This window comes from Penicillium subrubescens, assembly GCF_028828155.1.
Source record: "Penicillium subrubescens strain IBT 31985 chromosome Unknown utg000002l_segment0_segment0, whole genome shotgun sequence".
Taxonomy (NCBI): Eukaryota; Fungi; Ascomycota; class Eurotiomycetes; order Eurotiales; family Aspergillaceae; genus Penicillium; species Penicillium subrubescens.
Genome location: NW_026643152.1, coordinates 3,905,654 through 3,928,711, shown reverse-complemented (window position 1 = coordinate 3,928,711; position 23,058 = coordinate 3,905,654). Strand labels below are relative to the sequence as shown.

Below are 23,058 nucleotides of genomic sequence, written 5' to 3'. Positions count from 1 at the left end.
GGTACTTTAAACGACGAACATTGTCGAAAAGCCACTGCGGATTAGTCCGTCAATCCTCACTCGACAATCCGACCATCTCCAACGAATCTTTCCATAGTCGAGCCTCGTCCTGTGGGCAGTATGTATGAGGCACCGCATTTCCACTCAAGGGGTTTTCATCATAGTCCCCTCGCTCAGCTACTGCACAATTGTCCAGAAAGAGGCCACCCTTGCCTTCCAGTTCCTTGGACACAGTGCCCCAAACGGTAGTCGCGGCCCCCTGCTCAGGACTTTTCTGGAACATTTGAACAATCGGATTCGTTAAAAGCGCCTCAATTTCCTCTGGGGACATATGTCTTCCCAACGGAGTGGCAATAACTCCCGGATGCAAGCTGGTCGCGTGCAGCCCCTGGGATCCGTACCGGCGCTCGATCTCATTCGCCATGTACACATTCGCAGTCTTTGACTGCGAATATGCTTCTCGAGGATCATAGCCGCCTTTCTGGTAGTGGTAATTGTCAGAAGGCCCCAATCCTCGAATCGTCCTATGACCCGAAGAAGACACGATGACCACACGTGATTGAAACTCCGACGAAGAACCCGCCAGTAACGCAGGTTTCAGCAGCTCAAAGAACAAAAAGTGCGCGAGATGATTTGTCGCGAATTGAAGCTCGTAGCCTTCGACCGTGAGCTGGAGGTCCTTGACGGCCATTACTCCAGCATTGCAGATGAGAATGGTGATCTTGTCTGTCTTGGAAAGAATGCTTTGAGCGGCGGTTCGCACGCTCTCTAGGGACGTGTGATCCATGTGGACCAGGTCCATTTGGGAGGGATCGAAGATGTCTCCGAGAGCAGTCTTGGCCTTGTCCAGGTCTCTTGCGGTCATGTATAGAGTTGCTCCGGTTGCTGCGAGAGCACGAGCAGTCTCAACACCTAGACCCGAGGAAACGCCGGTGATAACCACAACTTTGCCGACAAGCTTGCCTTGCATTTGCTCATCTTGGATAATTTGCATGGCAGTTGGCCGGGCGTCTGTGGGGCCCTGAGGGTTTGCATGGGCAGCAGAGTATCGAGACATGATAATGATGATAGTGGTATGTAGTCAATCTCAATGGTTCAAGTAATGTTCAGGTGTTTAGAAAATAAGACGATGAATTCATCTTGTGGGACAAATGCTCCCTTCTTATAGTTGTTGCCTTACACTGTTGAACTCATCTTAATTGCTGGTTTGTGGCACACAAAAAATGATGCTCACAAATGCTGGCTGACTTTTTATACCCTTTTGGGCTGGATCCACTTTGATCAATAAAAGCACTCAAGATCGCAAGGCTGGCACTGCCTGGTGCACGAATCAACTGTCAGTTTCTGGCTGACAGTTTTTGCCTATTTGGGTATAGCGACGGGTTTCAAATCATCCGAATCAAATGAACTTCTCGAACTATCCAGACCGACAACTTTTTATTTCCTTCATCCCTCCATCCGTTCTTGTTTTCGTACAACTAAACTATCAATGACTACTACTATTGCCCCCGCCAAGGCCCTATGGCACAATCGAGCGCCGATTGTCCCGAGTGAGAATGACCAGCGAAGACTGCGCAAAAGGACCCAGAATCGACTAAATCAGAGGGCTCGCAGTTAGTGATCAATCTTCTTCTGTCCCGAACGCTTATTCACCCCGTAAGAGGCGTGTAAGTGCCAACTGAATGCTTCTCTAGGAACACGACTACAAGCAACGAGTCGTTCAAGTGAGAGGGATGGGCCACATACATACAAAGTACAACGTTGGCGAATCGCTACCAACGATGAGCCGCAACAGACACGTACTACATCAACACTAGTTACAAAGCGCCCTCATGGTCTCATAGTGTCTGGTGTGAAACAAGAACAGCCAGAACACAATCTTCTCGAAACACTGCGAAGAAACCCGCCGGCTTTGGACTTGATAATCAGTCCGACAGCATGGGGACAATCAAATACCATCCCCTCACTACCTGCCGATAATTTACTCCATCTAATACACTATAATACCTTTCGCGGTCTATACAACAACAAAATCACCCTAGGAACGGCGACAATTTCCTGGGAACCTGACTCTCATCCCGAACCATTCGGCACCGCATTCCCCAGCTTCTCAGTCGTCTTACCCTTCGCACCAGGCCTCCCAGACAATCTGAGCCCCTCTCAATCCCAGATGAGTATCGTGCATTCAACGTGGATCAACCTGATCCCCTTCGCTGCAATGCGCGAGAATCTCATCCGCTGGGAAACTTCATTTGACCATAGAGAATTCGCTCAAGATCTGGTTGGTACCGAAGCTAATCCAGACTTGTTCTTGCAGCCGCGATATTCGCGCCTTGCAACGCCGCTGAAGGGCGATTATTTACTATCAGGCGATGATGATGATGACGAAGTGACTGCGAATAGGAATGGATTGATTCTCTGGGGAGAGTCTCATGATGTTAATAGCTGGGAGGTTACGCCGGGGTTTCTGCGCAAATGGGCCTGGGTTATGCGGGGATGCGAAGAGTTGATCGTTTCTAGTAACCGATGGAGGAAGATAAGAGGGGAGGAGCCACTACGATTCTCGATATGTGATTAGGATCTGAAATCAATGGATAATAGTGCATTGATAACATTAATGTACATTTCTCGAAGTGACGCTATTTCGTTTTCTATGGTGCCTCGCACGACACCCACTTATGAATACCGAGCAGCAGTCGCCGACTTATCGACGGGAGACATGAGTACCATCCTCTTTGACCTCAATTGTCCGACGCTTACTCGGATGTCCCCTCTTGCTCGTCTCTTCCTTATCCGCATTCCTCGCTGGTCCTCCTTCCTGCGGCCCTCTCCAGGTGTTGGCCGCCTTGTTGGCACCACTCACGTTCAACGTCCCCTTCTTCCCCGTTGCCTGGGACTCTCGCTCAGTTGCTTCAAGTTCGCTCTCGGGAGAGGTATTGGTGGGATCAAAGGCAGAATCATGCTGGGCAATTTGGTCATCGGTACCGGTTTTAGTTGCCTCTGATGGATGGGGATCGAGTGATTCGCGGTCGAAATCTTGGGCCTCGGTGGATTGCTTGTAAAGATGAGGGGCGGAAACGAATGTACGGCGAACTGCCACTGGTCTGGGTATGGCTGCAGTAGGGTGGGAGTGGGAAATTGGTCGCATGGCCTCTCGGCCGCTGGAGATGAGGCTCTTCCACATAGTGTTTGGCTCGATGGTGTTGTGATTCGGGTTAAGACGGTCTGAGTGCAGTCACGGAGAGATTGCGTGGGTGATTGAGAATAAAAAAGGGAAAAGAAATAATCTTAGAATAGATTCTCAGCAGGGTAGGAAGTTCACCGTGGAAAATGCCATTCCAGAGCATCCTGGTGCCCTGTTCTCAGTATCTGGAGGGAATCATCCTGACGTCACATAACCACAGTAACCACCTGCACATTATCACCACTAACTATTTTCAGTAATCAGCTAGAATAGGAATTGAGAGTAGGAATTACGAGAATTTTCTCGGCATTAATGTTTTTTTTGTATTATTTTCAAAATATTCAATTTATTACGGGTTCTCAAAAATGGTCAACAACTGCCACGTCAACAATGATCGAAGGGCGTATTCCCTAGTCTAATCCCGATTATAAACGTCTTGCATAGGGATCAATATTTGCTACGGTCTGTACGAGCAACAGAGTTCAGCTCATACTGGCTGCGGGATACCCTGAATGGCAAATTAGTTTCACAAAGCTAGACCTGGATATTCGCATTAGTTCCACCACGTTGCGTGCCAAAAGGTAGGTAGCTTGCATCGAGACTGTCTCCGATGACTGACGGTCTGAGAATATTCATCAATAAAAAAATATCGGATCGGCACTATACCCGAAAAATTGAGAAATGGAAACAAAGTTCTGTGCGTTCTACGGAGATGCGGAGACAGTCGATTCCGCACGATAGAGAGGATCATGGCATGTACACTAGCAGTGTGCAGATGCTAGGTCCGGCTCAGCCATAATCGACCAGTAACCATTAGGGCTTAGTGTGCCTCGGCGTAAGAGTCCATGATATGCACGAGTCGGCCTGGCACATCATGGGTGGGGAAATGCGTTGCTAGCTGCAGATGGCCAATGCCCCTGTCAGGGAAGATTATTGGACGCCGTGGTCGGCTGCGAGAGAGGCTTCCACCATCACCGGACCAATCTGAGAGTGCGATTCCACTTCAGAGGCGGTGGCCCTTTGGCTCTTGAGTCCCCAACATCACATAGCCGGCCACCATTTGTCGCAAGGCAGAGGGCATGCGCGTGGAGGGTGCGGGAGCCTCCGTCCACTTTAAGATCACGGGACCAGAAGAGCCCAGCAGAGTGGGAGCATGTATGCGGGTCTAAGAATCCAATTTCAACGTTGTAGTATGGAAAGTCACAGCCCGTGGTGCACAAACTCAGCCCCTTGAGGGTGATGGTCGGATCTCGAGGACTCTGAGAATATCTCCGGCAACTTCGCTTGTTGGGCAGAAAGGTACGTCCATGATTTTTCATCACTTTGGGTCTGATCCTTGTCCGGCAGAGGTCCGGGTTGACCCAGCATGGAACAGGACCTTTTTCTTCAGTGGTAAGACGGGGCGAGAGGCAAAAGAAGCAGGGGGCTTGGGAAGCTGATTCGAGAGTTTTTGGGCTGATGCAACCAGTTTGCCGCTCGAAAATGATCAGTCCGCTCAGATGTGACGCCCATTGAGGCTATTCGCCATCATTCAGGGATGCCTGGCTGCCAGCTCAACACTCTTGCCATGGATGATCATCGTCCCAAATGCGGGTAGCGGATGTACTGGAGTGCGGTGGTCTCCGACGATCGTGCGTCGTATCGAGAGACTACCACGCCCATCCAGGGATCCCTAATTATCAGGCGATGCAGCCACTTCCACATCAAAACTGGAAATGAATACATTCCTGCACCATTTTCCACGACAGGGATAAAGGCCTGGATCTTCGGGTGGACCAATCTCGGCATCCAAAGACATTGCGAATTTCTTGACCCACGGTCTCTCAAGTCAGCCTCCGTTACCAGGAATCAGAGTACTGAGCCAGAAGCAATGTGCCACGTCAGAGTCTCCGAGCTTTGGTGCAGCTGCATGTGGTTCAGAAATATGTGGAAGGTGTCAAGGTTCGTGTCTGCGACGAGTGCGGCACGGCATCCCAAGTCCTATCATTTCCGCCCGAAAGAGCGAATGGTTGATAGTAGGCCACACACATGAGCGAAGACAGATGCAGGACTCCTCCGCTGCAGGAAACAAAGATCAGCTGAACGAAAGTGGATGAATTTCTCGTCCAACCCCCAAGTGGGTTAAAGTCCTGTACCGCCAGAAACCCAATTCCAAGGACCGTGTCCCTGAGTACACGAGGTACCACTGATAGAGCCTCAGTGACGCGACTGTTGCCACTCGATTGAAGGTCCATTGGCTGAGACGCACGGAGCGGAAAGATGCGGCAGGGAGTGGGACGAGGATCAGGCCTCAATCCCATCATCCTTGCCCTCATGGCTCGGCGGAGGAACAAGATGGTAAGAAGGGGCCGCTAAGTCGGGTTGCAACCTCATTTCTGAGACCCATGCCCAGTATCCGTACTTGCCTCGATGCAGGAGGTGTGATATTAGGAAATGGGGGCAATGATGCGAAAATGCATCTGCAGGCAATCACACGGACGGTAACGCCGGACAGATTTCTTCTGTCGGCAGACAAAAGTGGTGTCGACCCAACGATATTGTCCAAGCACATAATGATTTGGGGTACTGGACCAATGAGAAAGGAGTCTAGAGCGAAGACTATGGTGTGGTAGAGAATCCAAATTCAGGTGGAGTCACAGGGAATATGCCGAGTGTTTTCGCAATCGGGAAAGCTGTCAACATTTCTTTTTCTTTTTTTGGTTGGAAGACAAGGTTATCCCGGGGTGATGGTGTCTGAAAATTGCATCGAATTGACAGCTGGCAGAGGTCGAGAGCAGTTCAGCCATGCAGGATCGTCGACGCAAGATGCAACACGATCACAGGAGCCTGATTCTATGCGAACTGCATGCACATGGGAGGCGGGGAAGTGCAATGGTGAGGGCGTAGTTGCAGTAGCTAGGACTCGAATGAGGAAAGCTGGCAGCCATCAATTGAGGGATTTTTCACCCGTTGTGAATCATCACGGGGATGGGAAGTTGCCACGCCCGATAGCTGCATGCATCCTTGAAGCAACCGTTCATCCTTGGTGGCTCCATCCGAGAAAACTTGGGCATCTTACAGTCTCCACTCATCCAGGGAACTGCTCACAGCCAACCGGATCAACCTCAACCAGGTTGAGAGATGGATTGCAAGGAATGGGAAGACACGGACGATAAGCCGTCCCACACCAGCAAGCGTCGATCCAAAGAGGGCCACACGAAGTTTGGAGGACCCATGCAACGAGATGGAATTGTCGACCGAAACATAAATAAGACCTTTCAGATCCTCTGAATGGATCATGAAGTTCAAAATCATCCCCTTGAGTTTCAAAATCACAACCTAGAGCCGTCAATTCAGGTCCATAGATATTCTATTCAAAGAGGATCTTGTCATTCGGACGTAGCTTGAAGCTTCTTTAGTGAATCTTCCGAAGAACCTTTCACGACGTCCACTCAGAGTGGTCTTTTGAACTTGTCAAGTGAGCTTCGGCAACAAGTCAAAGCCAATCGTGTACCCCCTTGAAGACCTGAAACATAATCACCGGGCCCGGGAGTAAGTGAGTTTGACCGCACCTCATAAGCGAGTGGCACTAACACATTTGATAGGCATGTGTTTTTACAACCAGAAGCGTTTCTCCTGTGGAGACTGGAGCTGGACCAGCTTCGCCCATCGGTGCAATTACGAATACCGCACCGGCGAAACGTGCGGAATGAAGCTCGTTAATATGACTGAGAACGACAACAACAAGTGCCGCCTCTGCGAGAAGATTGAAACCAAGTTCCGGCGCCGAAGCGCCGAGATTGATCGCTTGGAACGGTGGAAGCGGGAAGGTGCCACTCTGGTGGCCTCCATCGACCGTTCCCACAAGCTCATCATGGAGCTGGACAAGGAGATTTGTGCTCTGCAACGGGAACGCGAGGATCGACGTCGAACGTTGCTGAGATAGCACCATTCTGCATGTTCAAAAATCAGTGACATTCCTTCAGCGAGCAGCTAGTGTGTTCAGTATTCCTTGTTATCGGGTCGTTTTGATTTTTGTGTTTTTGGTCTCATCGGTTGGTGGATTGTTAATGGCGTTTCATGTTTCACCATGCAGGATATAGTCTGTGACATCAATTTGAATCAAGTGTCTGCAATGTGACGGACATAATCATTTCTCTGAAGACTCGGAAGACTCCACGTAGACTTTCTCTCATTGGATGATTCGTAGTATTTCTCCTCTTTTCTATAGGCCAACGGCATCCAATGGATATATTGATGTGGGCTAGTCATGTTGTAAGCGCCCTGGTTCTCTGGGTGAGCGGTTCGCTGAGACGACTCCGGTCTCATAGAGGAAAATGGAGAAGGTCCCACGCTACAAATTCCTGACGGAGGCTACTGGAGCCTAGCGAGGAATCAATATTAGCCATTCAGTCCGGCGAGGACTGGACGAAATGTTGCAATGGAGGCAGAATGAATGGTTGCTGGAAGGTGGGATGATGGAAACCAAACCCCTCACCCTGTCACGTGGAAACATGAAGCTTATGTAACCCAGAGGGTGCCCGCCTGACAGTTGGGCAGATTTTTGAGAAGTAGAGAAGCTCTTGCTCGTTGAACTTCTTCAAAACTATATTGACTGACTATTAGGTTGTCCACGGATAGAGACTCGTTGTGCTCGGGTCACGTATCCGTACCTGAAGGGAAGTGGGTCCGTACTAGAGCAACTCTGTGGCAGTTAGATCTACTACACCTGAACGTGAACGTACTTCCTCTAAGCCAAAACTCGCAAGCGGGCTCTAACGGTTAGGCAGGACACGATATTCACGCTTGATGACGGTGATCAGGTTTCAAAATCACTCAATGAAGCAGCCCTTCGTCGTATGAGCTTCGGTGGTTGTAATAAGGGAATAGATGGGGCAGCGATGCGGGAGATATATATCTTCAGGTCAATCGACCCATGACACGCTATGCATGTAAGATCGGAGAATTAGGTTACTTTGGATGGTTGTGTTGGCCCAACACTTCATACAACCGCTGTCCACGAGGCAAAGTTGGACTACGTGTACCTACGCCTGACCTGACAAATAGCATCAGGTGGACAGCAGATTGGAACAGCAGGTTCTGACACCCAGCCGTTGGATGTATGCCACATCACGGGCAAGGAGCAAGCATTGCAGTTATCGCAGGGAAGTGCATCTTTCTCCTTCCATGATATGCAATGGATGGATCAACTCGGGTATGTAGATAGAGTGCAGGTCTCGATTTCAAGTATCTGAAACACAGGCGAAGGTATTATTCTATTTTATCTCACCAGCCTCGGGCTCGTCATCCACCTTTGCAAGCCCTTGTTCCCGAAGGAGGGCATCAATCTCATCGGCGCTCCACAGGTGGTGGTAGATCTTTCCATCCTTGGTCTTACCCACTGTTGCGAACTCAACTATACGGGGAAAAGCCATGTGTTAGCACATTGGTCACCGAAACAATCGATTGAGGGCAGTGGGGAAAGAACAGTGGGAAGATGGAGACTCACTCTTCTCACTGCTCAGCTTTGTCGAATCCATCGTCTTGCTCAGGACCTTGACAGCCATGGCGCAAGCCTCCTGCAAAGTAGAGTCCTCCTTGTAGTCTTGCTTCAACAGACTCTGTGCGCTGGCATTGTTGGCACCAACACTGGTGGCCTTCCAGCCTCCGTAGTTTCCACTAGGGTTGCTCTGGTACAGCTGGAATTGGCGCAGGTGGTCCCATCCAGCGTAGATGAACGACACACCGAACGGGCGGAGACCACCGTGTTGGGTATATCCTTGCTTCAGATCACACAGTCGGCGGACCAGCTGTTCGCAAGGAATGTCTTCGTTGTAGGTGAGGAGGTAGCGTTGGGCATTTTGACGTGCGTAGTTGATAAGGATGTTGGCATCGGCGTTCATACCAGCGACGGCGCAGATCATGTTACTATAATCGACATTAGGTTGATTCCACGGAGGGTTCAAGTATGGAAGCTAAGGTCAAGCGAGAACTCAAGCCATTTGGACATACTCGTTGATGGTATACAGCTTCTCGGCGGAGGTATCCTGCTCCAGCAGCTTGCTGGTCACCTTCCTCTCAGCGGCGAGGACAATGCCGTCCTTCGCTAGGATACCGAGAGCAGTGCCGGCATGTGAGATAGCCTCGAGAGCATATTCGACCTGATACAGTCGGCCCTCTGGGGAGAAGATGGTGGTCTGCCCAACAGCGTCATAGGTTAGCTGGGAGCTGTCCCAATCGTACAGCAGGGGAAGGGCGGGCTGAGCTCACCCGTGAATCATATCGCCGAGACATCTTGCATGTAACAAAAAACACAGGATCAGCTTAGAGAAAGAGAGGAATGGAAGATCGGAAGGGTAGAAGGTGGATGAGAAGGTCGGAGTTGGAGAGACAGTTGAGTTGAGCTCCATGAAGTTCCAGGCAACTCGCCCTGGCGCGTCCTCTGTCATCCGCCAAGCTCGGACCACCTCACCACACCAAAGCTTCAAAAGCGGCTTTAACTCTCTCAACTTTGGGCCACGCGAGCTGGCGACTTTGCGCTCGACCCTTGAAATTTTACAGCTACTATGCTTAGATCGACATACGCTCCCCCGTCACCTCTTCCCCCGGGGTGGTCGGAACACCGAGCGCCTTCAGGTTTGTCCGCCTCTGGCTAAGTCGGGAAAGGATTTGACTAATTGCGATGAGCTCTCAGGCCATTTGTATTACTATAATGCTGCAACGAAACAATCGACATACAAGAGACCACAAGCGCAGGATTCTCAACTCGTACAACTTGCGCTGCCTGTACCACCCGCCGCAGAATCCTCGCAGTCACTCCCATTCTATTCGCCTGACACACTACCACCATTTTCCTCGACGCCATATGGACCAGCGGGTCATGCCCCGGGTACCGCGCAACATGGCCAACACCAACAACACCAAGGGCAGGGTCGTGGTGGTTTCCGCGGTGGAAGAGGCTATCAAGACCGCGGGCGGCGTGAGCCCCAAGACAAGCCGAAGACTAAGCACCCGATCCCGGATTGTGCGCCATGGGTTCTGGTGAAGACCAAACTCGGTAGGCGATTTGTGCATAATCCGCAAACCAACGAGAGTTTTTGGAAATTTCCAGAGGAAGTGCTCAAAGGCGTGGCTGAGTACGACCGCCTCGAACGCGAGAAGAAGGAGAGGAGAGAGCGGGGCGAGAAGTCAGAAGAGCCCGAGGAAGCGAAAGAAGAGGTTGTGGGAGTGCCGACTACATCGCGATTAGAACGTGATAATGCGACACACGAAGGTCTCTACGCAGGCGCGGAGGATAGCGATGAATATGAAGAGGTCGAAGTCACCGATGACGAAGGCGAAGATGAGGAGGGCCAATTTTCGAAGCGGGCACGCACAGAAAGTCCTGGAAGACAGGACCAGCCAATGGAATTCACCGAAGAGGATATGGAATACCAGCTTGCGGCTATGGGAGAAGACTACGGTCTAGATCCAGGGGAATACGGCGAACCTGGAGAGGATTGGGAAGAGGGCGCAGAAGGACTCCCGTTGACAGAAGCCGACGCTGAAGCACTCTTCCGGGATCTGCTCGATGATTACCATATCAATCCCTTCTCAACGTGGGAGAAAATTCTTGAAGAAGGCCGCATCATCGAAGACTCAAGATATACCGCCCCTTCAAACATGAAGACTCGCCGTGAGGTTTTCTCTAATTGGAGCAAAGACCGAGTCAAGGACGTCCGGGCACAGAAAGAAAAGCAGGAGAAGCAGGATCCTCGTATCAAATACCTGGCCTTCCTCCAGGAATATGCGACGCCCAAGCTGTACTGGCCCGAATTCAAGCGAAAATACCGAAAGGAGGCAGAGATGAAGGACTCGCAACTTTCGGATAAGGACCGGGAAAAGCTCTATCGTGACTATATTTCCAAACTCAAGCTCCCCGAGAGCACTCGCAAGTCGGAACTTTCAGCACTTCTCAAATCGGCTCCATTGCACGCCTTGAATCGCTCCTCGAATCTGGAGGCTTTACCATCCACAATCATGACAGATCTTCGATACATTGCTCTTCCAACAAAGATCCGGAATCCTTTGATTGAGGCGTTCATATCTACCTTGCCACCTCCACCCGAGGAGCAGATGACTGCAGAGCAGCAAGAGGAGCATGACCGAAAACAGCGAGAACGAGAGAAGCGCGAAAGAGCCTTGGCAGAGCGAGAAAAACGGGTTGAAGAAGATAAGCGAAGACAACGCGGTGACCTTCTCCGTGGCAGGCACCTTCTACGTGAAGGGGAGGCCGAGATTGCGGAGGCTATGAAGGTCCGAAAAGATGGCCTGCGCGGTTACATGGAAGTTGATCAAACCCCAGCCAAAGAGCAGGAGAAGCCAAGCAACGATTGAGAAACAAAGCTCTACTCCCTGTCACACCACGATATCCTGTTCATAGATGCCTGTCCTGAGGACCCTTTAATGAAAAACTGGCTCCAAAGCTTTGCAATCTCTCATTGGTGTTGTTCAATTTAGGAGGGTATCACTGTCTATTAAAGGACCTCTATCCCTTTGTGTAGAAACCGTCATTTTCATGGTACATAGAAATCATTTAAATCGCCAATCGTCCCAGTCGTCATCCTCTTCGTCCTCGCTTTCACTCTCTGGTGCCCGTTGTTCCTCCGCCATTGGGATATCCCTGGCTTGGTCTTCAGCACGCTTCTGCCGTAGTTCCTCCCGCATTTGCTTCAATCTCCGGACTCGCTCCTCAAGCTGGTCCATCTCATCGAACTCTTCCTCCATAAATCGTGCAGCGTCTTCTCGTTCACCCTCCAACTCGGCCTCGCGAGATTTTGCTGCTGAGGTCCTGTCTGTTTCTTGTTGTGCGGCGAGTTCTTCGGCTGTTACTGGAGCGGCGGATATCGTGGCTTCTGCTGAGAGTGCAGCCGGTGCATGTGGCGTTCTGGTCGGAGCGGCGACTTCGCGTTCGAATGCTGCCCATTCGTCCTCGTCCACGGTCTGTGATGTTGCCTGGCGCGCCGCAGGTATAGATGCAGACTCTAGTGCTTGTGTTACTGCAGTGATATCCTGGGCTTCTTCGACAGGAAGCTCTGGGCCGGCGACCTCGTCTTCGTCGACGGCTTCCAAGATCTCATCCTCAGCTGCGTCTTCCCCGTCAGGTGATTGGGAAACTTGGGCATTGGCCGCGGCTTGAACAGCCTCGAGGTCTGTTGATCGCAGTTTCTTCCTCATCACCCCGTCACCATTGTCGACCTTGCGCTTTTTGCTGACGCGGTTGCCGGTGGTATTTGGTTGCGACGCGCCCTTGCGCGAAGCTAGTTCATTCCGGAGGAGCGATCTTACGTCCGCCATAATTTCGCGAGGCTAGGTGTGGCTCGGTCGATATTATAAAGACGTGTTCGACAGAGACAAGGTGGATCGAGAAAGATCAAGTTGCGATCACTGCCAGTTTCAGGTTGATTCGAAAAGTGGATTTTGCCTTCAGGTGGGGAACCTGGAGAAGCTCATCAGCTTTGAGGCTGCGCGGCGTCAGCGGGTGGCTGGTGCAATCACGTGATCTGTGACATAAGCCTCGCGCGCGGCAAGCCACTTATTCATCCTTCTCTCCTGATCTTCTCTCCTTCTCCTCCTATCACTCACCCCTTCATCCTTCGATTCATCGCTTCTGTGTGCTTGACAGAGTGACAGTGGCCCATATCATAATCGGCGACTGTCGACCGCCTTTCAAAATCGCAGTGCGCCCACTTTCGAAATCTCACGCGACCCCGCTCCAGCCAAGTGTCGCGACTGACGCGCAGCAAGGGATCGCAACAAAAACGACAAAACACCATCTGGCGCATCTCTTGCCACACATTTGTCCGTGGAGAAATCGTTGCTTCTCAGTTCCTTGGGACAGCTTCTGGTGACCAAGTAATACCGGGGATCAGGCAGCGACGTTGTCCTTCTGCAGCGTCTTTTCTTCTGTATTACCTTAGCCCCCCGTTTGAACCCGTAGAGAGACTGTCTTTTGCAATCGCTTGCAATCGCTGGGTATCAAGCGCACACATCCCAAATTCTTGAGCAATCTCAGAATCTTCATCTTTCATTTGCGCTGTAGTACAAAGAGGTGACCCAAGCCTCCCAGCTTTAGCCATGGCCGGTAAGCAGTCGTACACAACACTCGTCCCTACCACCGCCACCCTCAGACCACCCACAGGTGGTACAGAGAGACGACAACACGGGACGAAACGACCCTCGATGAAAAGCACTGAGCTAACGATGAAGCCAGACGAACCGCGCCGCTCCGGTCGGGCCACCAAAGGCCAGCACAAGAACCTCGAACTACCTGATGCTCCTTCGAAAAAGGGCAAGAGCAAGAGCCCCAAAGATTCAAAAGACAAGTCTAGCAAAGCCTCCGCCGAGCCCACCCCCGGTCCCAGCGATGGAGAAGAAGAGGAAATCATCCGATGCATCTGTGGAGAATACGAGGAGGAGGAAGATGTCGAGCGAGACATGATCTGCTGTGATCAGTGCTCTGCGTGGCAACACAATGACTGCATGGGGTTGACCTTCGCCAAGGGTCAAGAACCCGATCAGTACTATTGCGAGCAGTGCAAGCCCGAGAATCACAAGGCTCTCCTAGACAAGATCGCAAAGGGCGAGAAGCCTTGGGAAGAGGTCGCCGAGAGACGACGACAGGAGGCCGCGGAGAAGAAGTCCAAGCGAAAGAAGGGCAAGAAGGGTGGCCGAAAGAGCCAAGGCAAGACTGAAGTCAGCACTCCAGCTCGTGCTGGAACCTCTGCTACACCAGGCCCTGGTCCGTCCCCTGCCACTGGTGCGTCCGCATCGGCCGAACCAGAGAAGAATGGACATGGTGGCGATTCTCGGCGCTCGAGCACCAACAAGCGCAAGCTCGAGGAGAGCGTGGAGGCCGATATGGTAAGGAATCCTCTCGCACTTGGTAGTCCAAAACGCATTGCTAACTATTTCATCTACCAGGGCCCCCAGGTCAAGCAGCAACGCATCTCACCCCCATCCACGACGGAGTCAGCTTCGAAGCTCAAAGCAGAGTCTCCCGCAGATACCCTGGCGGGGGTTACTGTGGATGCGCTTGTGAACCCTGCTCGCAAGAGTGCGGCTACTGCGCTCATCAGACTATTTGTAGATCAGATCACTGCGGCTCAGAGGAAAGGCTCATACAAGTCTTCTGCTGGAAATTCAGCTGAAGATGCTGCACGACAACTCGGTCTCTCCATCGAGGATGCCATGTATCACAATTTCTGCGGACGGGCGGGCGAACCTACCGAGCCATATAAGTTGCAATTACGAACGATCCTGTTCAACGTAAAGAAGAACCCTTCTCTACGGGATCGCTTGCTTGTAGGTAGTCTGTCCCCAGAGTCTCTGGCTAGGATGAAACCAGAGGACATGGCTAGCGAGGAGTTGCAACAGAAGGATGCCGAGATCAAGCGAGAGGCTGAGCGACAGCACATTATCATCCAAGAACAGGGACCCCGGATCCGACGAACACACAAGGGAGAAGAGCTGGTGGAGGACGAGACTCACACTGCCGCGACCGAGTCAGTCTTCTCTGCTGGCCCTCGCCGTGCCACCGAGGCAGACGGCAGCCCTAGCGACCAAAGTCCACTTACTGCAAAGGGACAGCAGTCGAACAATGCCCGCGGTAATTCACCTACTGGTGGACATCATGATCATGTCTTCCCTGAAGTCTCGACGAACATCCGTGAGCCAGTGCCTCATGGTGGCAAGATCCAGGCCGATGCTGAAATTGACCAGCTGCTCCGCGACGACGAGCCTGAATCTCCCCCTTATTCACCCAAGGATTTTAATGACGACGGTCTTGTCTGGCATGGCAAGGTTGCCATGGTTCCCGTTTCTGAATTCACATCCTCTGCCAAACATGTTGGAGGCGCGGACCTGAGCGGAAGAATTCCATGGAGTCAGCTAGCGCCTCCCACGCTGCTGGTTGATGGCCGTATCGACATCCAGCTTGCCAGCAGCTATCTGTGTGGTCTGCGATTCAGCTCTTCAACAGACGTCTCCGTGATTGCCATCAGCAGTCCAGATCTGCCTGGCGAGCGTGCAGGCTTTGACAAGCTATTCGACTACTTCAAGAATCGTTCGCGCTATGGTGTTATCGGCAAACATCCGTTGTCGGCTGTTAAGGACACCTACATCATTCCAATCGAAGCCGGTACCACTACGAAACCCGAATTCATTGAATTGCTGGAGAACAACACCCTTGAAGACACCATCAACGAGCGTACCCTCCTCGTTGTCTTTGTTGTGAAGACCGGTGAATCCAACCCACCTTCCGTCCAGCCGCCATCTCATCAGCCTAGCCAGGAGCCAGGAGTCTCTGCAAGTCCGCTGACGGCTGCTGGTGCTACACCTCAGCAACCGCCATTTATGACTCCGGGGCATGGCTCAACTCCTCAGGTGGCCCCAACACCTCCCGCCACCCTTGGCGGACCTGCCCCTAATGCTGCTGAGTATGCTCAACAACCAGCTACACAGTCAGCTCAGTTCCCGGCTTTCCAGCAACAGGCCCTCACCGGAGTGGCCGCCGCAATCCAAGTGCTTGGCGCGCAAGTCAACGCGCCAGCCATTCAACAACTCCTCAAGACAGCCCCAAATGTGGACGTGGCGCAGTTGAATGTCGTTCGTGACATCCTGGCCCGACAGCCTGCAGCAGCAGCAAACTATGATGCTCTCATGCAGGCACTGTTTGAAACTCAGGCGAACGGCCATGTCGCCCCTGCAAATGCTTAGACTTTCCTTTTTCTCGAAACGACCACTGAAACACTTTGATCATTTTTACGTTGCACTGTACAGTCGATTTGGGGCATGGTTTTCTGATGGACGAGCTGGATTTCAGCAGCCGGTGTTTGGACCTTGAGTGTTTGGGATGTTATTTTTTCATGGATGGACGTGGGATACCCATGGTGGGCAGTCGCGTATCGGCTCTGCTGGCTTGCCCGCAAATAAGGCTTTGTTTATTCATACCCTATCTTTTCATTCTGTATGGAGCGAATGCTCTTAGCTATGCTTTAACCCACTACAATGGGAGATGCATGGTTTCAATCCAAAAAGGTTCTAGTTTTCTTGAGGTTTATTGTATGAAATGAGCTATCCAATTTAAGTCCAGAATGATGTATTCACAGAGATGCGCCTAGCGCTGACCCTTCCTTGTTTGTGAAATGCAAAGTAGTTGTATGTATTTTCCGTAGTGTAGCATTTAGGTATAGAACATGATAAAGAGGATATTGTTGAGCGCATGGCTAATAAATCCCCCTTCGCCACTGAGCATCGTCGCACGAAAACGCCTTCGCTATGCAAAAAGACCCGAACCGAGGACAGAGAATGGAAAAGTGTGAGTGGCGATCTACCACCTTCCACCCCGTCGCCGATATCCTCCACCTCCACCACCGCCACCATACCGCGGGCCTCGCCCACCAGATCGGCCCCCAGCAGCATATGGATCCTCTTCCTCGTGGTGACGGACTGGTGGTGCGCGGCCCTTCAGCTCAGCACTGAGCTTCTTGAAACCCTTGCGCATATCCGAATATCCCATATGCATCTTTCCGAAGAAGTGATCCGCCAATCGTCGGTCATTATCAAGTCGACTGAGGTAGGCGCCGCATACGTCGCAGACCTGTAGTTTCTGGTGGCCGGACGGTCCGGAGGTATCTTGAAGGTTCTTCAAGTCGCGCTCGGCATTTTCCTTCTGGTGTTTCGCAGTGCGGATCTTGTGCATCTCGGTCAGAGCGGTTGCGACGGAGCCCGTTTCACCGAGGACGGAGACCTCAAGGAGGCCCGTGTTGATCGTGTTGTTGAGATCGGCTATTTGCTTGAGCTGTAGAATAGTTAGTGACGCAGCTGGGGAGCTAGGGGCCGGACTCGAAGATCGAGGCTAGAAATGAACATACCAGGTCGTTAGTTTGACGGATCTCATCCGGGGTCTTCTCCAACCGACGCTGCGCAGTGTCGATTCGACGATCACAATCGTCAATGTACTTTTGCATATCGCGCATGTAGTCAAACTCAAAGCCCCATTTCGCCTTATCCGCGGAAGATGCAGTGTCGTACTCCGTCTTCAATCCCTCGCTATGCACCTTGGGACAAGGTCCGAGGTCTTGCTTCGTATTGGTAAAGAGGTCGTGCGGGCAGGTGCCGACGAGGTAGGAACGGCAGACCTTTGCATCCGTAATAGAGAGCTGGGAATTGCGACCCTGAGCACCAGTACCAATGAGCTGGTCAGCTGTAAATGAAGACGTTGTTAGCTTAAATCGGCGAAGTGGAGGGACGTTGAAGCTCGTGGTGATGATCACGAGTGGGATTCAGCTTGAAGAGACATACCTCCCATGAGCTGTTCCAGCAGTTTTCTCTGCTCCGCCGCCATGATGATTGCCGATTTGTGAGGGTTAAACCGAGAGTAAGACGAATGAACAGCTAATCTTAAAAGCGAACGGTTAAGTCTCGCGGTTTTTTGATGCTGGCGCTAGGAACGGCGGAAGGCGGTGAGGCGCGACAATCAATAGACCAGATGGACAGTCCGAGATGAGACACTCGACACTCTCGTCGCATTGCAATTGCGTCTGATGTTCAGATTGCTTGGTCATATTCAGGGCTTCTCCTGGTGACGCAGTGTCTCGTTGGTCTTGGATGTCCAAGCCTGCCGAGGCCCCAAACACCCCTCTTAACATTAAACACCTCACGGACTAGGGGCACCACAGACCGAGCTCCGGTATGAAGTGATGACGGTCTCCTCACTCTTTTCTCTCCTGCTGGCGCTCGCTGTCACGCTATGGAGCTCACAAGTTTCAGCATCCTCGGACTATCATGAACAGCTTTTCCTTCAACCGCTCCCTCAATCCTCCCTCCTAGCCTCGTTCAATTTCCGGGGTAACACCTCCCAGCAATCGTTTGACAATCAGCACTTTCAATACATCCCACGGGCTCTTGGCCAGATTCTCCAACACGCTCACACCAAAGAGCTACATCTTCGCTTTAGTACTGGACGATGGGACGCTGAAAGTTGGGGCCCTCGGCCGTGGAATGGTAGCAAGGAAGGAGGGACCGGTGTTGAGCTTTGGGCATGGATTGACGCGGCAGACGACGAGGAGTAGGTTTGCCTGGCACTATATATGAGGGTTGCTGAATCTCATGAGACTAATATCGTATAGAGCATTTGCAAAGTGGATAACTTTGACGCAATCCCTGTCCGGCCTGTTCTGCGCATCGCTGAACTTCGTCGACTCCACCCGTACAACTCGTCCTGTCGTTTCTTTTGACCCCACTGGTGATCATTCGAACGTTGATGGACTGCACCTTCTCCACGGAACCCTCCCTGGAGAGGTCGTCTGCACAGAAAACCTGACCCCCTTCCTGAAGTTGCTTCCATGCAAGGGCAAAGCTGGGATCTCAAGTCTCTTCGACGGTCACAAATTGTTTGATGCAGCATGGCAAAGTATGTCGGTGGATCTGCGGCCAATCTGTCCCTCGGATGGCGACTGTGTTGTCCAGATCGAGCAAACCGTGGACATGGTTTTGGATATAGAACGCTCCAAGAGATCCCGGTGTATGTTGACCGTTACTTACATTCACCTACCCTCACACGTGGATTGCTGACACATTCATAGCCAACCCGATTCCACGTCCTGTTCCAAATGATCAATTGCTTTGCGATACATCCAAGCCCTATAATTCGCACGACACTTGCTACCCTCTCGAGAAGGCGAGTGGGAATGCCTGGAGCCTGCAAGAAGTGTTTGGGCGAACCTTGAACGGCGCTTGCCCTCTTGCGCAATCAGAGGACTCAAGCGAACAGCCCGTCTGCCTTCGTGTGCCCCATGAGCGCCAAGTGTTCCACTCTGAGGGTGCAGTGGAACACAAGAAGGCGGATGGGTTTACTCGTTGCTTCTCCTTATCATCTTCACAACCTTTCGATCTATCGATCCCAGAACAAGCCGTGCAGACTGAAGTTCCACTTGAGGAACCAGTCCTCCATGCAGAGCGAACCATTGTTGGCCATGGCCAGGAACGTGGCGGCATGCGAATCATCTTCGTCAACCCTTCCAAAACCGCCGATGTAGACTTTATTTTGTTCGAATCTCTGCCATGGTTCCTCCGGCCCTATATCCATACGCTGCAGGCGACTATCACGGGCCCGGACGGTTTGCCTCGAGAAGTCCCTGCGTCCGAGCTCGTGACTGGCACATTTTACCGACCCGCGATCGATCGCGAGCGCGGTACCCAGCTGGAGCTGGCATTGTCCGTTCCAGCTGCCTCGACTGTCACATTAACGTATGACTTCGAGAAAGCTATCCTAAGATACACGGAATACCCGCCAGATGCCAATCGCGGATTCAATGTTGCACCTGCCGTTATCCGAATCCTGAATTCGCCGGATAGCGCCTCTATCTATATTCGATCGACCAGTCTACTTCTGCAGCTGCCGACCCCCGACTTCAGTATGCCGTATAACGTGATTATTCTCACTAGTACTGTGATTGCACTTGCGTTTGGCACTGTCTTCAACATTCTGGTGCGACGAGTTGTGTCGGTGGACGAGGCGGCTGCGCTCGGCGCTCAGAGCCTCAAGGGCAGGATTCTGGGCAAGTTGGTGGCTATTCGTGACCGGCTCAAGAAGAAGGAGACGAAGGTTGAGTAGCACACTGTACAATGATTTATCTCTTTTTTTATCATAAATTCACAGCGCTCCATTTTGACAGTTAGATCCTAGAAAACCTAGCATACAATATTCTTTGTTACTAATATACATATACGCATCCTAGGCACTTTGCTCGATTTCACTGCAAAGCAGTTCTTGTTTTTCATATGGGTCCACCCCTACACAATCCCAAGCTACAGAAAAATTTACCGGCATATAAAAGGCCAAACTAGGGGGATTGAAGGGTGCAGTGATACACAACGCCCGCGCTGCTAACCTGTTGTTAACCAGACTAGCTGGGCTGACCACCCGCACTGTACACATTCAGTCAGCGCACCAAGACAGTGAGAAACGATGGTTATACTGGGGCTTACCCTGGTATGATGCTCTTCACGGTTTCCCACCCTGGAAGAGCGTCTGAACCTCCAGGCTTGGAACCCATGAAACTATGGTCCTCAGTAGTACAGGTGGCTCCAGCATGCTCGGCGGACTCGGTTTTCCCAGACGCGATATCTGCCCGTGCTAGGAAGTTGTTCTCTGCCCGAGTCTTTTGATCCTTGAGTCCGAGGAATCCACCGATAGTAGATCGTGGGTTATGGGCCTATTTGTTTAACGGAGAGAATGTGTTAGTCTCACACAGTCCAGGCAAACGAGTTCGAGAATACGGAGACAAGTGTTTATACGTACGACCACATGGCCAGGCCCCTCATTCAGGAGATCATGAGAGCCTCCCTTATGGAAGGACTTATCCCCTGAACTACCTACGCCAGTAACATTGTTGGCTGCCGTGGGCTGAGAACCCGAACCGCCAGAGACGGATGTTCTGCGCTGGCTGGGACTGGATGCTTCAGACATGATGATATCTGGAAACGCGATGCGAAGCTGTCAGTGAGCTGCGATTCTTCCAGGAGGTCGTTGACTTGTTCTCGTCTCACAGATTGCTGGCTAAAGCAAAAGGGCTGGAGAAAGCACTGTAATATACTCACGGTTTCAAGCTATGACTGTCGATTGCGCTGTTTCTCGGGTTCCTTCTTGATAAAGCGAGAGACACACTCGATTACAGATAAGATGATGGAGACCATTTCGAGACGGGGATTTGCTATTCTGTTATTTTATAGCCGATCGCTGGTGACATTGACCTCATGGGGTTGCAAATCTTGGAAACCGAGCCACTGTACGATGAAGTCATCATGAGCCTCGAGCGATCGGGCTTCCAAGGGTCTACATTACTCGATGCGATTGGTGCCCGCCCCGATCGAAGAGCGGAAGTATAGCTGAATCAGCCCTATAGAGCACAAAATGTCCACTATATAGGAAGAATGCGAGAACATTTAGATCACAGGCGGGCATGACTTGCTGTCGAAGAAGTCTTGTTGAAATTTGCGCTTGTTCTTTTGTGATCATGAAATAACCCCCTTTTGGGCCGTTACTTTATTCTACGATGGGATCTACCACGTGGTAACATCAGTTCCTTGCAAATGAGATAAGTCGTCATCAATCTATTTGTCTTTATACTAGTGAACTACGGAGTTACTTGTGAACGAAGTGATATGTACAATTAAATTTTATTTGACCCCGACAAACGAGTAAAGATAAGTCAGCCACAACCTATTTACGTGGATGACTTCGATCGCATTGCATCACCTTAAAGGCAGGCCATAGTTGCAACAGAACAGCACCCACCATCACACACCCGGCAAAGATCTGAGCATGCAGAAAATTTGCAGTATCCAAGTTGACCAATGCACCCGCGACCGGTGTCCCAGCTAGAGCACCGAAAGAAGATATCCCCCACATCATACCCAGACGAGTTCCCGTGTATTTGACATCTGGACAGAAAACTGGATGGGCAACAATAGAAGTTGGCCCAGTAACAAGGATACCACTCAAGCTACCCCAGTAGCAAGCCCAAACGATGAAACCTGGGATATTAGATACCGCAATCCAGGTGAACATGGCAATGGCTGAACCCAGAACACCGAAAACGACGATTGTAATTGGTTTGACGTAGGCCACGAGAAGGTAAGGAACAACTCGGCCGATCACGGAGGTTCCATTGACAATCGCAACCATATAGAATGAGAGGCTTGTTGTTGTATGAATCACAGTGCGAGCGTAGGAGGCGACGTAGAAGATAGGCACATAATACGCCAGCATCACACACGTCAAAGAGACCGAGAAAAGCATAAAGGGCACCTCTCGGAAAGCAGTCCAGTCGATCAGACTTCGTGCTCGTGTTTTCAGGACCGGTTGGCGGCATAGAATGGCGCATGCGACGATGGCCATGAGAAGAGTCACGAAACCAATGCTTCGGACTGCCCAGGGAAAGCCAACCTTGGGCTGCAGCTGGCGGAACATGACCGGGAAGATGACAGCACCGACACTGGAGCCAATTGATGCTATACCAACGGCGATTGGCCGTTTGGTGGTAAAACTCGTTGAAATCATAGTCAACGCGGGGATATAGCTAATTCCACCACCCATTCCGACGCAGAAGCCTTGCGCTAGGAGGACCTATTGGTTACATTCATAATTAGCTGAAGGTTTTCTGCCAAAGAGAGAGAATAGGACCCACCTGATAGTACCTCGTGGCAAGGCTCGTCATCATTAATCCAAAGACTGTGAGGAAGCTTCCCGAAATCATCAACGGGCGCAGATATCCAGAGTCAACCAATGGCCCCGACACTAAACCGACCATGGGGATTAAAGTTGCTTGAATACTGCCCACCCAGGAAATGGCCGAGGGCGATTGACCGCGGAGCAGGTCAGTCTGATAGTACTCTTGAAAAGCGCCAAAAGTAGTCAAAACTCCCCTACATGAGATAAGATCGTCAGGGCAAATTCTCAGATAACTATAATAGTGATAAACTCACCAGGAATTTACAAAAACGCAGAATCCAGCCAGAACATTCAACCATGCCAACGTCCCGCCATTAATTCTCCGCTTGGCCGCATCATGGCTCAGTTGGTTAGACTGATCCTGATCCGCGACCGTTGGTACATTATCGGCTTCATATTCGGGTGTCGTCGCCTTCTCAGTCATTTCCAAACGCCTCCGATGCGACTGCAAAAATGACCCGCAGAATTAATCGGGACTCTCTGCGACAGTAGTTATACTGTAGGTTCGGACATTTTACCGTATTGCTCCAATTTGGAGGTCCTTTCCCCACGGGGTTTTTATTAGTCAAGCGAATGAGGTGATCGTTTCCGGCTGAATCGGCACTCGATAGCCGAGCTC

The 23,058-nt window shown here is 51.3% G+C and overlaps 12 protein-coding genes across 12 annotated transcripts; 5 read left to right on the top strand and 7 right to left on the bottom strand.

Annotated features, from left to right (window-relative positions):
* Positions 1-49: 49 nt before the first annotated feature.
* N7473_002801 (putative short-chain dehydrogenase/reductase) lies at positions 50-1,057 on the bottom strand (the record flags this gene model as incomplete). The annotated part of the gene is made up of 1 exon (XM_057148741.1): positions 50-1,057. One exon carries the CDS (start codon positions 1,055-1,057, stop codon positions 50-52), a length of 1,008 nt encoding a protein of 335 aa, XP_057012395.1.
* A 406-nt stretch (positions 1,058-1,463) lies between these two features.
* On the top strand, positions 1,464-2,578 carry N7473_002800 (DUF3425 domain-containing protein; the record flags this gene model as incomplete). Its single annotated transcript, XM_057148740.1, has 2 exons — positions 1,464-1,613; positions 1,695-2,578. Exons 1-2 carry the CDS (start codon positions 1,490-1,492, stop codon positions 2,576-2,578), a joined length of 1,008 nt encoding a protein of 335 aa, XP_057012394.1. The 5' UTR covers positions 1,464-1,489.
* A 126-nt stretch (positions 2,579-2,704) lies between these two features.
* On the bottom strand, positions 2,705-3,184 carry N7473_002799 (uncharacterized protein; the record flags this gene model as incomplete). Its single annotated transcript, XM_057148739.1, has 1 exon — positions 2,705-3,184. One exon carries the CDS (start codon positions 3,182-3,184, stop codon positions 2,705-2,707), a length of 480 nt encoding a protein of 159 aa, XP_057012393.1.
* A 3,200-nt stretch (positions 3,185-6,384) lies between these two features.
* On the top strand, positions 6,385-8,377 carry N7473_002798 (uncharacterized protein). The gene is made up of 3 exons (XM_057148738.1): positions 6,385-6,715; positions 6,771-7,734; positions 7,790-8,377. Exon 2 carries the CDS (start codon positions 6,771-6,773, stop codon positions 7,107-7,109), a length of 339 nt encoding a protein of 112 aa, XP_057012392.1. The 5' UTR covers positions 6,385-6,715; the 3' UTR covers positions 7,110-7,734; positions 7,790-8,377.
* A 62-nt stretch (positions 8,378-8,439) lies between these two features.
* pre9 (proteasome core particle subunit alpha 3) lies at positions 8,440-9,457 on the bottom strand (the record flags this gene model as incomplete). Its single annotated transcript, XM_057148737.1, has 4 exons — positions 8,440-8,579; positions 8,673-9,091; positions 9,176-9,360; positions 9,434-9,457. The coding sequence occupies 4 exons, from the start codon at positions 9,455-9,457 to the stop codon at positions 8,440-8,442; spliced, it is 768 nt and encodes a 255-aa protein (XP_057012391.1).
* Positions 9,458-9,571: 114 nt separating this feature from the next.
* N7473_002796 (uncharacterized protein) lies at positions 9,572-11,539 on the top strand (the record flags this gene model as incomplete). Its single annotated transcript, XM_057148736.1, has 1 exon — positions 9,572-11,539. The coding sequence occupies one exon, from the start codon at positions 9,572-9,574 to the stop codon at positions 11,537-11,539; it is 1,968 nt and encodes a 655-aa protein (XP_057012390.1).
* A 195-nt stretch (positions 11,540-11,734) lies between these two features.
* N7473_002795 (uncharacterized protein) lies at positions 11,735-12,499 on the bottom strand (the record flags this gene model as incomplete). Its single annotated transcript, XM_057148735.1, has 1 exon — positions 11,735-12,499. One exon carries the CDS (start codon positions 12,497-12,499, stop codon positions 11,735-11,737), a length of 765 nt encoding a protein of 254 aa, XP_057012389.1.
* A 780-nt stretch (positions 12,500-13,279) lies between these two features.
* Positions 13,280-15,919, top strand: N7473_002794 (uncharacterized protein; the record flags this gene model as incomplete). The annotated part of the gene is made up of 2 exons (XM_057148734.1): positions 13,280-14,065; positions 14,126-15,919. The coding sequence occupies 2 exons, from the start codon at positions 13,280-13,282 to the stop codon at positions 15,917-15,919; spliced, it is 2,580 nt and encodes an 859-aa protein (XP_057012388.1).
* A 613-nt stretch (positions 15,920-16,532) lies between these two features.
* Positions 16,533-17,549, bottom strand: N7473_002793 (LUC7 domain-containing protein; the record flags this gene model as incomplete). The annotated part of the gene is made up of 3 exons (XM_057148733.1): positions 16,533-17,003; positions 17,077-17,408; positions 17,507-17,549. The coding sequence occupies 3 exons, from the start codon at positions 17,547-17,549 to the stop codon at positions 16,533-16,535; spliced, it is 846 nt and encodes a 281-aa protein (XP_057012387.1).
* A 173-nt stretch (positions 17,550-17,722) lies between these two features.
* gpi16 (GPI-anchored transamidase subunit GPI16) lies at positions 17,723-19,947 on the top strand. The gene is made up of 3 exons (XM_057148732.1): positions 17,723-18,272; positions 18,334-18,728; positions 18,790-19,947. The coding sequence occupies exons 1-3, from the start codon at positions 17,905-17,907 to the stop codon at positions 19,818-19,820; spliced, it is 1,794 nt and encodes a 597-aa protein (XP_057012386.1). The 5' UTR covers positions 17,723-17,904; the 3' UTR covers positions 19,821-19,947.
* A 165-nt stretch (positions 19,948-20,112) lies between these two features.
* Positions 20,113-20,675, bottom strand: N7473_002791 (uncharacterized protein; the record flags this gene model as incomplete). The annotated part of the gene is made up of 3 exons (XM_057148731.1): positions 20,113-20,134; positions 20,195-20,421; positions 20,508-20,675. The coding sequence occupies 3 exons, from the start codon at positions 20,673-20,675 to the stop codon at positions 20,113-20,115; spliced, it is 417 nt and encodes a 138-aa protein (XP_057012385.1).
* Positions 20,676-21,428: 753 nt separating this feature from the next.
* N7473_002790 (putative MFS monocarboxylate transporter) lies at positions 21,429-22,863 on the bottom strand (the record flags this gene model as incomplete). The annotated part of the gene is made up of 3 exons (XM_057148730.1): positions 21,429-22,334; positions 22,396-22,633; positions 22,694-22,863. 3 exons carry the CDS (start codon positions 22,861-22,863, stop codon positions 21,429-21,431), a joined length of 1,314 nt encoding a protein of 437 aa, XP_057012384.1.
* Positions 22,864-23,058: the final 195 nt, after the last annotated feature.

Coding starts and splice junctions, on each gene's coding strand:
- N7473_002798 (XM_057148738.1), top strand. CDS start 6,771: ATGTGTTTTTACAACCAGAAGCGTTTCTCCTGTGGAGACTGGAGCTGG.
- gpi16 (XM_057148732.1), top strand. CDS start 17,905: ATGACGGTCTCCTCACTCTTTTCTCTCCTGCTGGCGCTCGCTGTCACG. Junction 18,273..18,333: donor GACGCGGCAGACGACGAGGA/GTAGGTTTGCCT, acceptor AATATCGTATAG/AGCATTTGCAAAGTGGATAA. Junction 18,729..18,789: donor ACGCTCCAAGAGATCCCGGT/GTATGTTGACCG, acceptor ACACATTCATAG/CCAACCCGATTCCACGTCCT.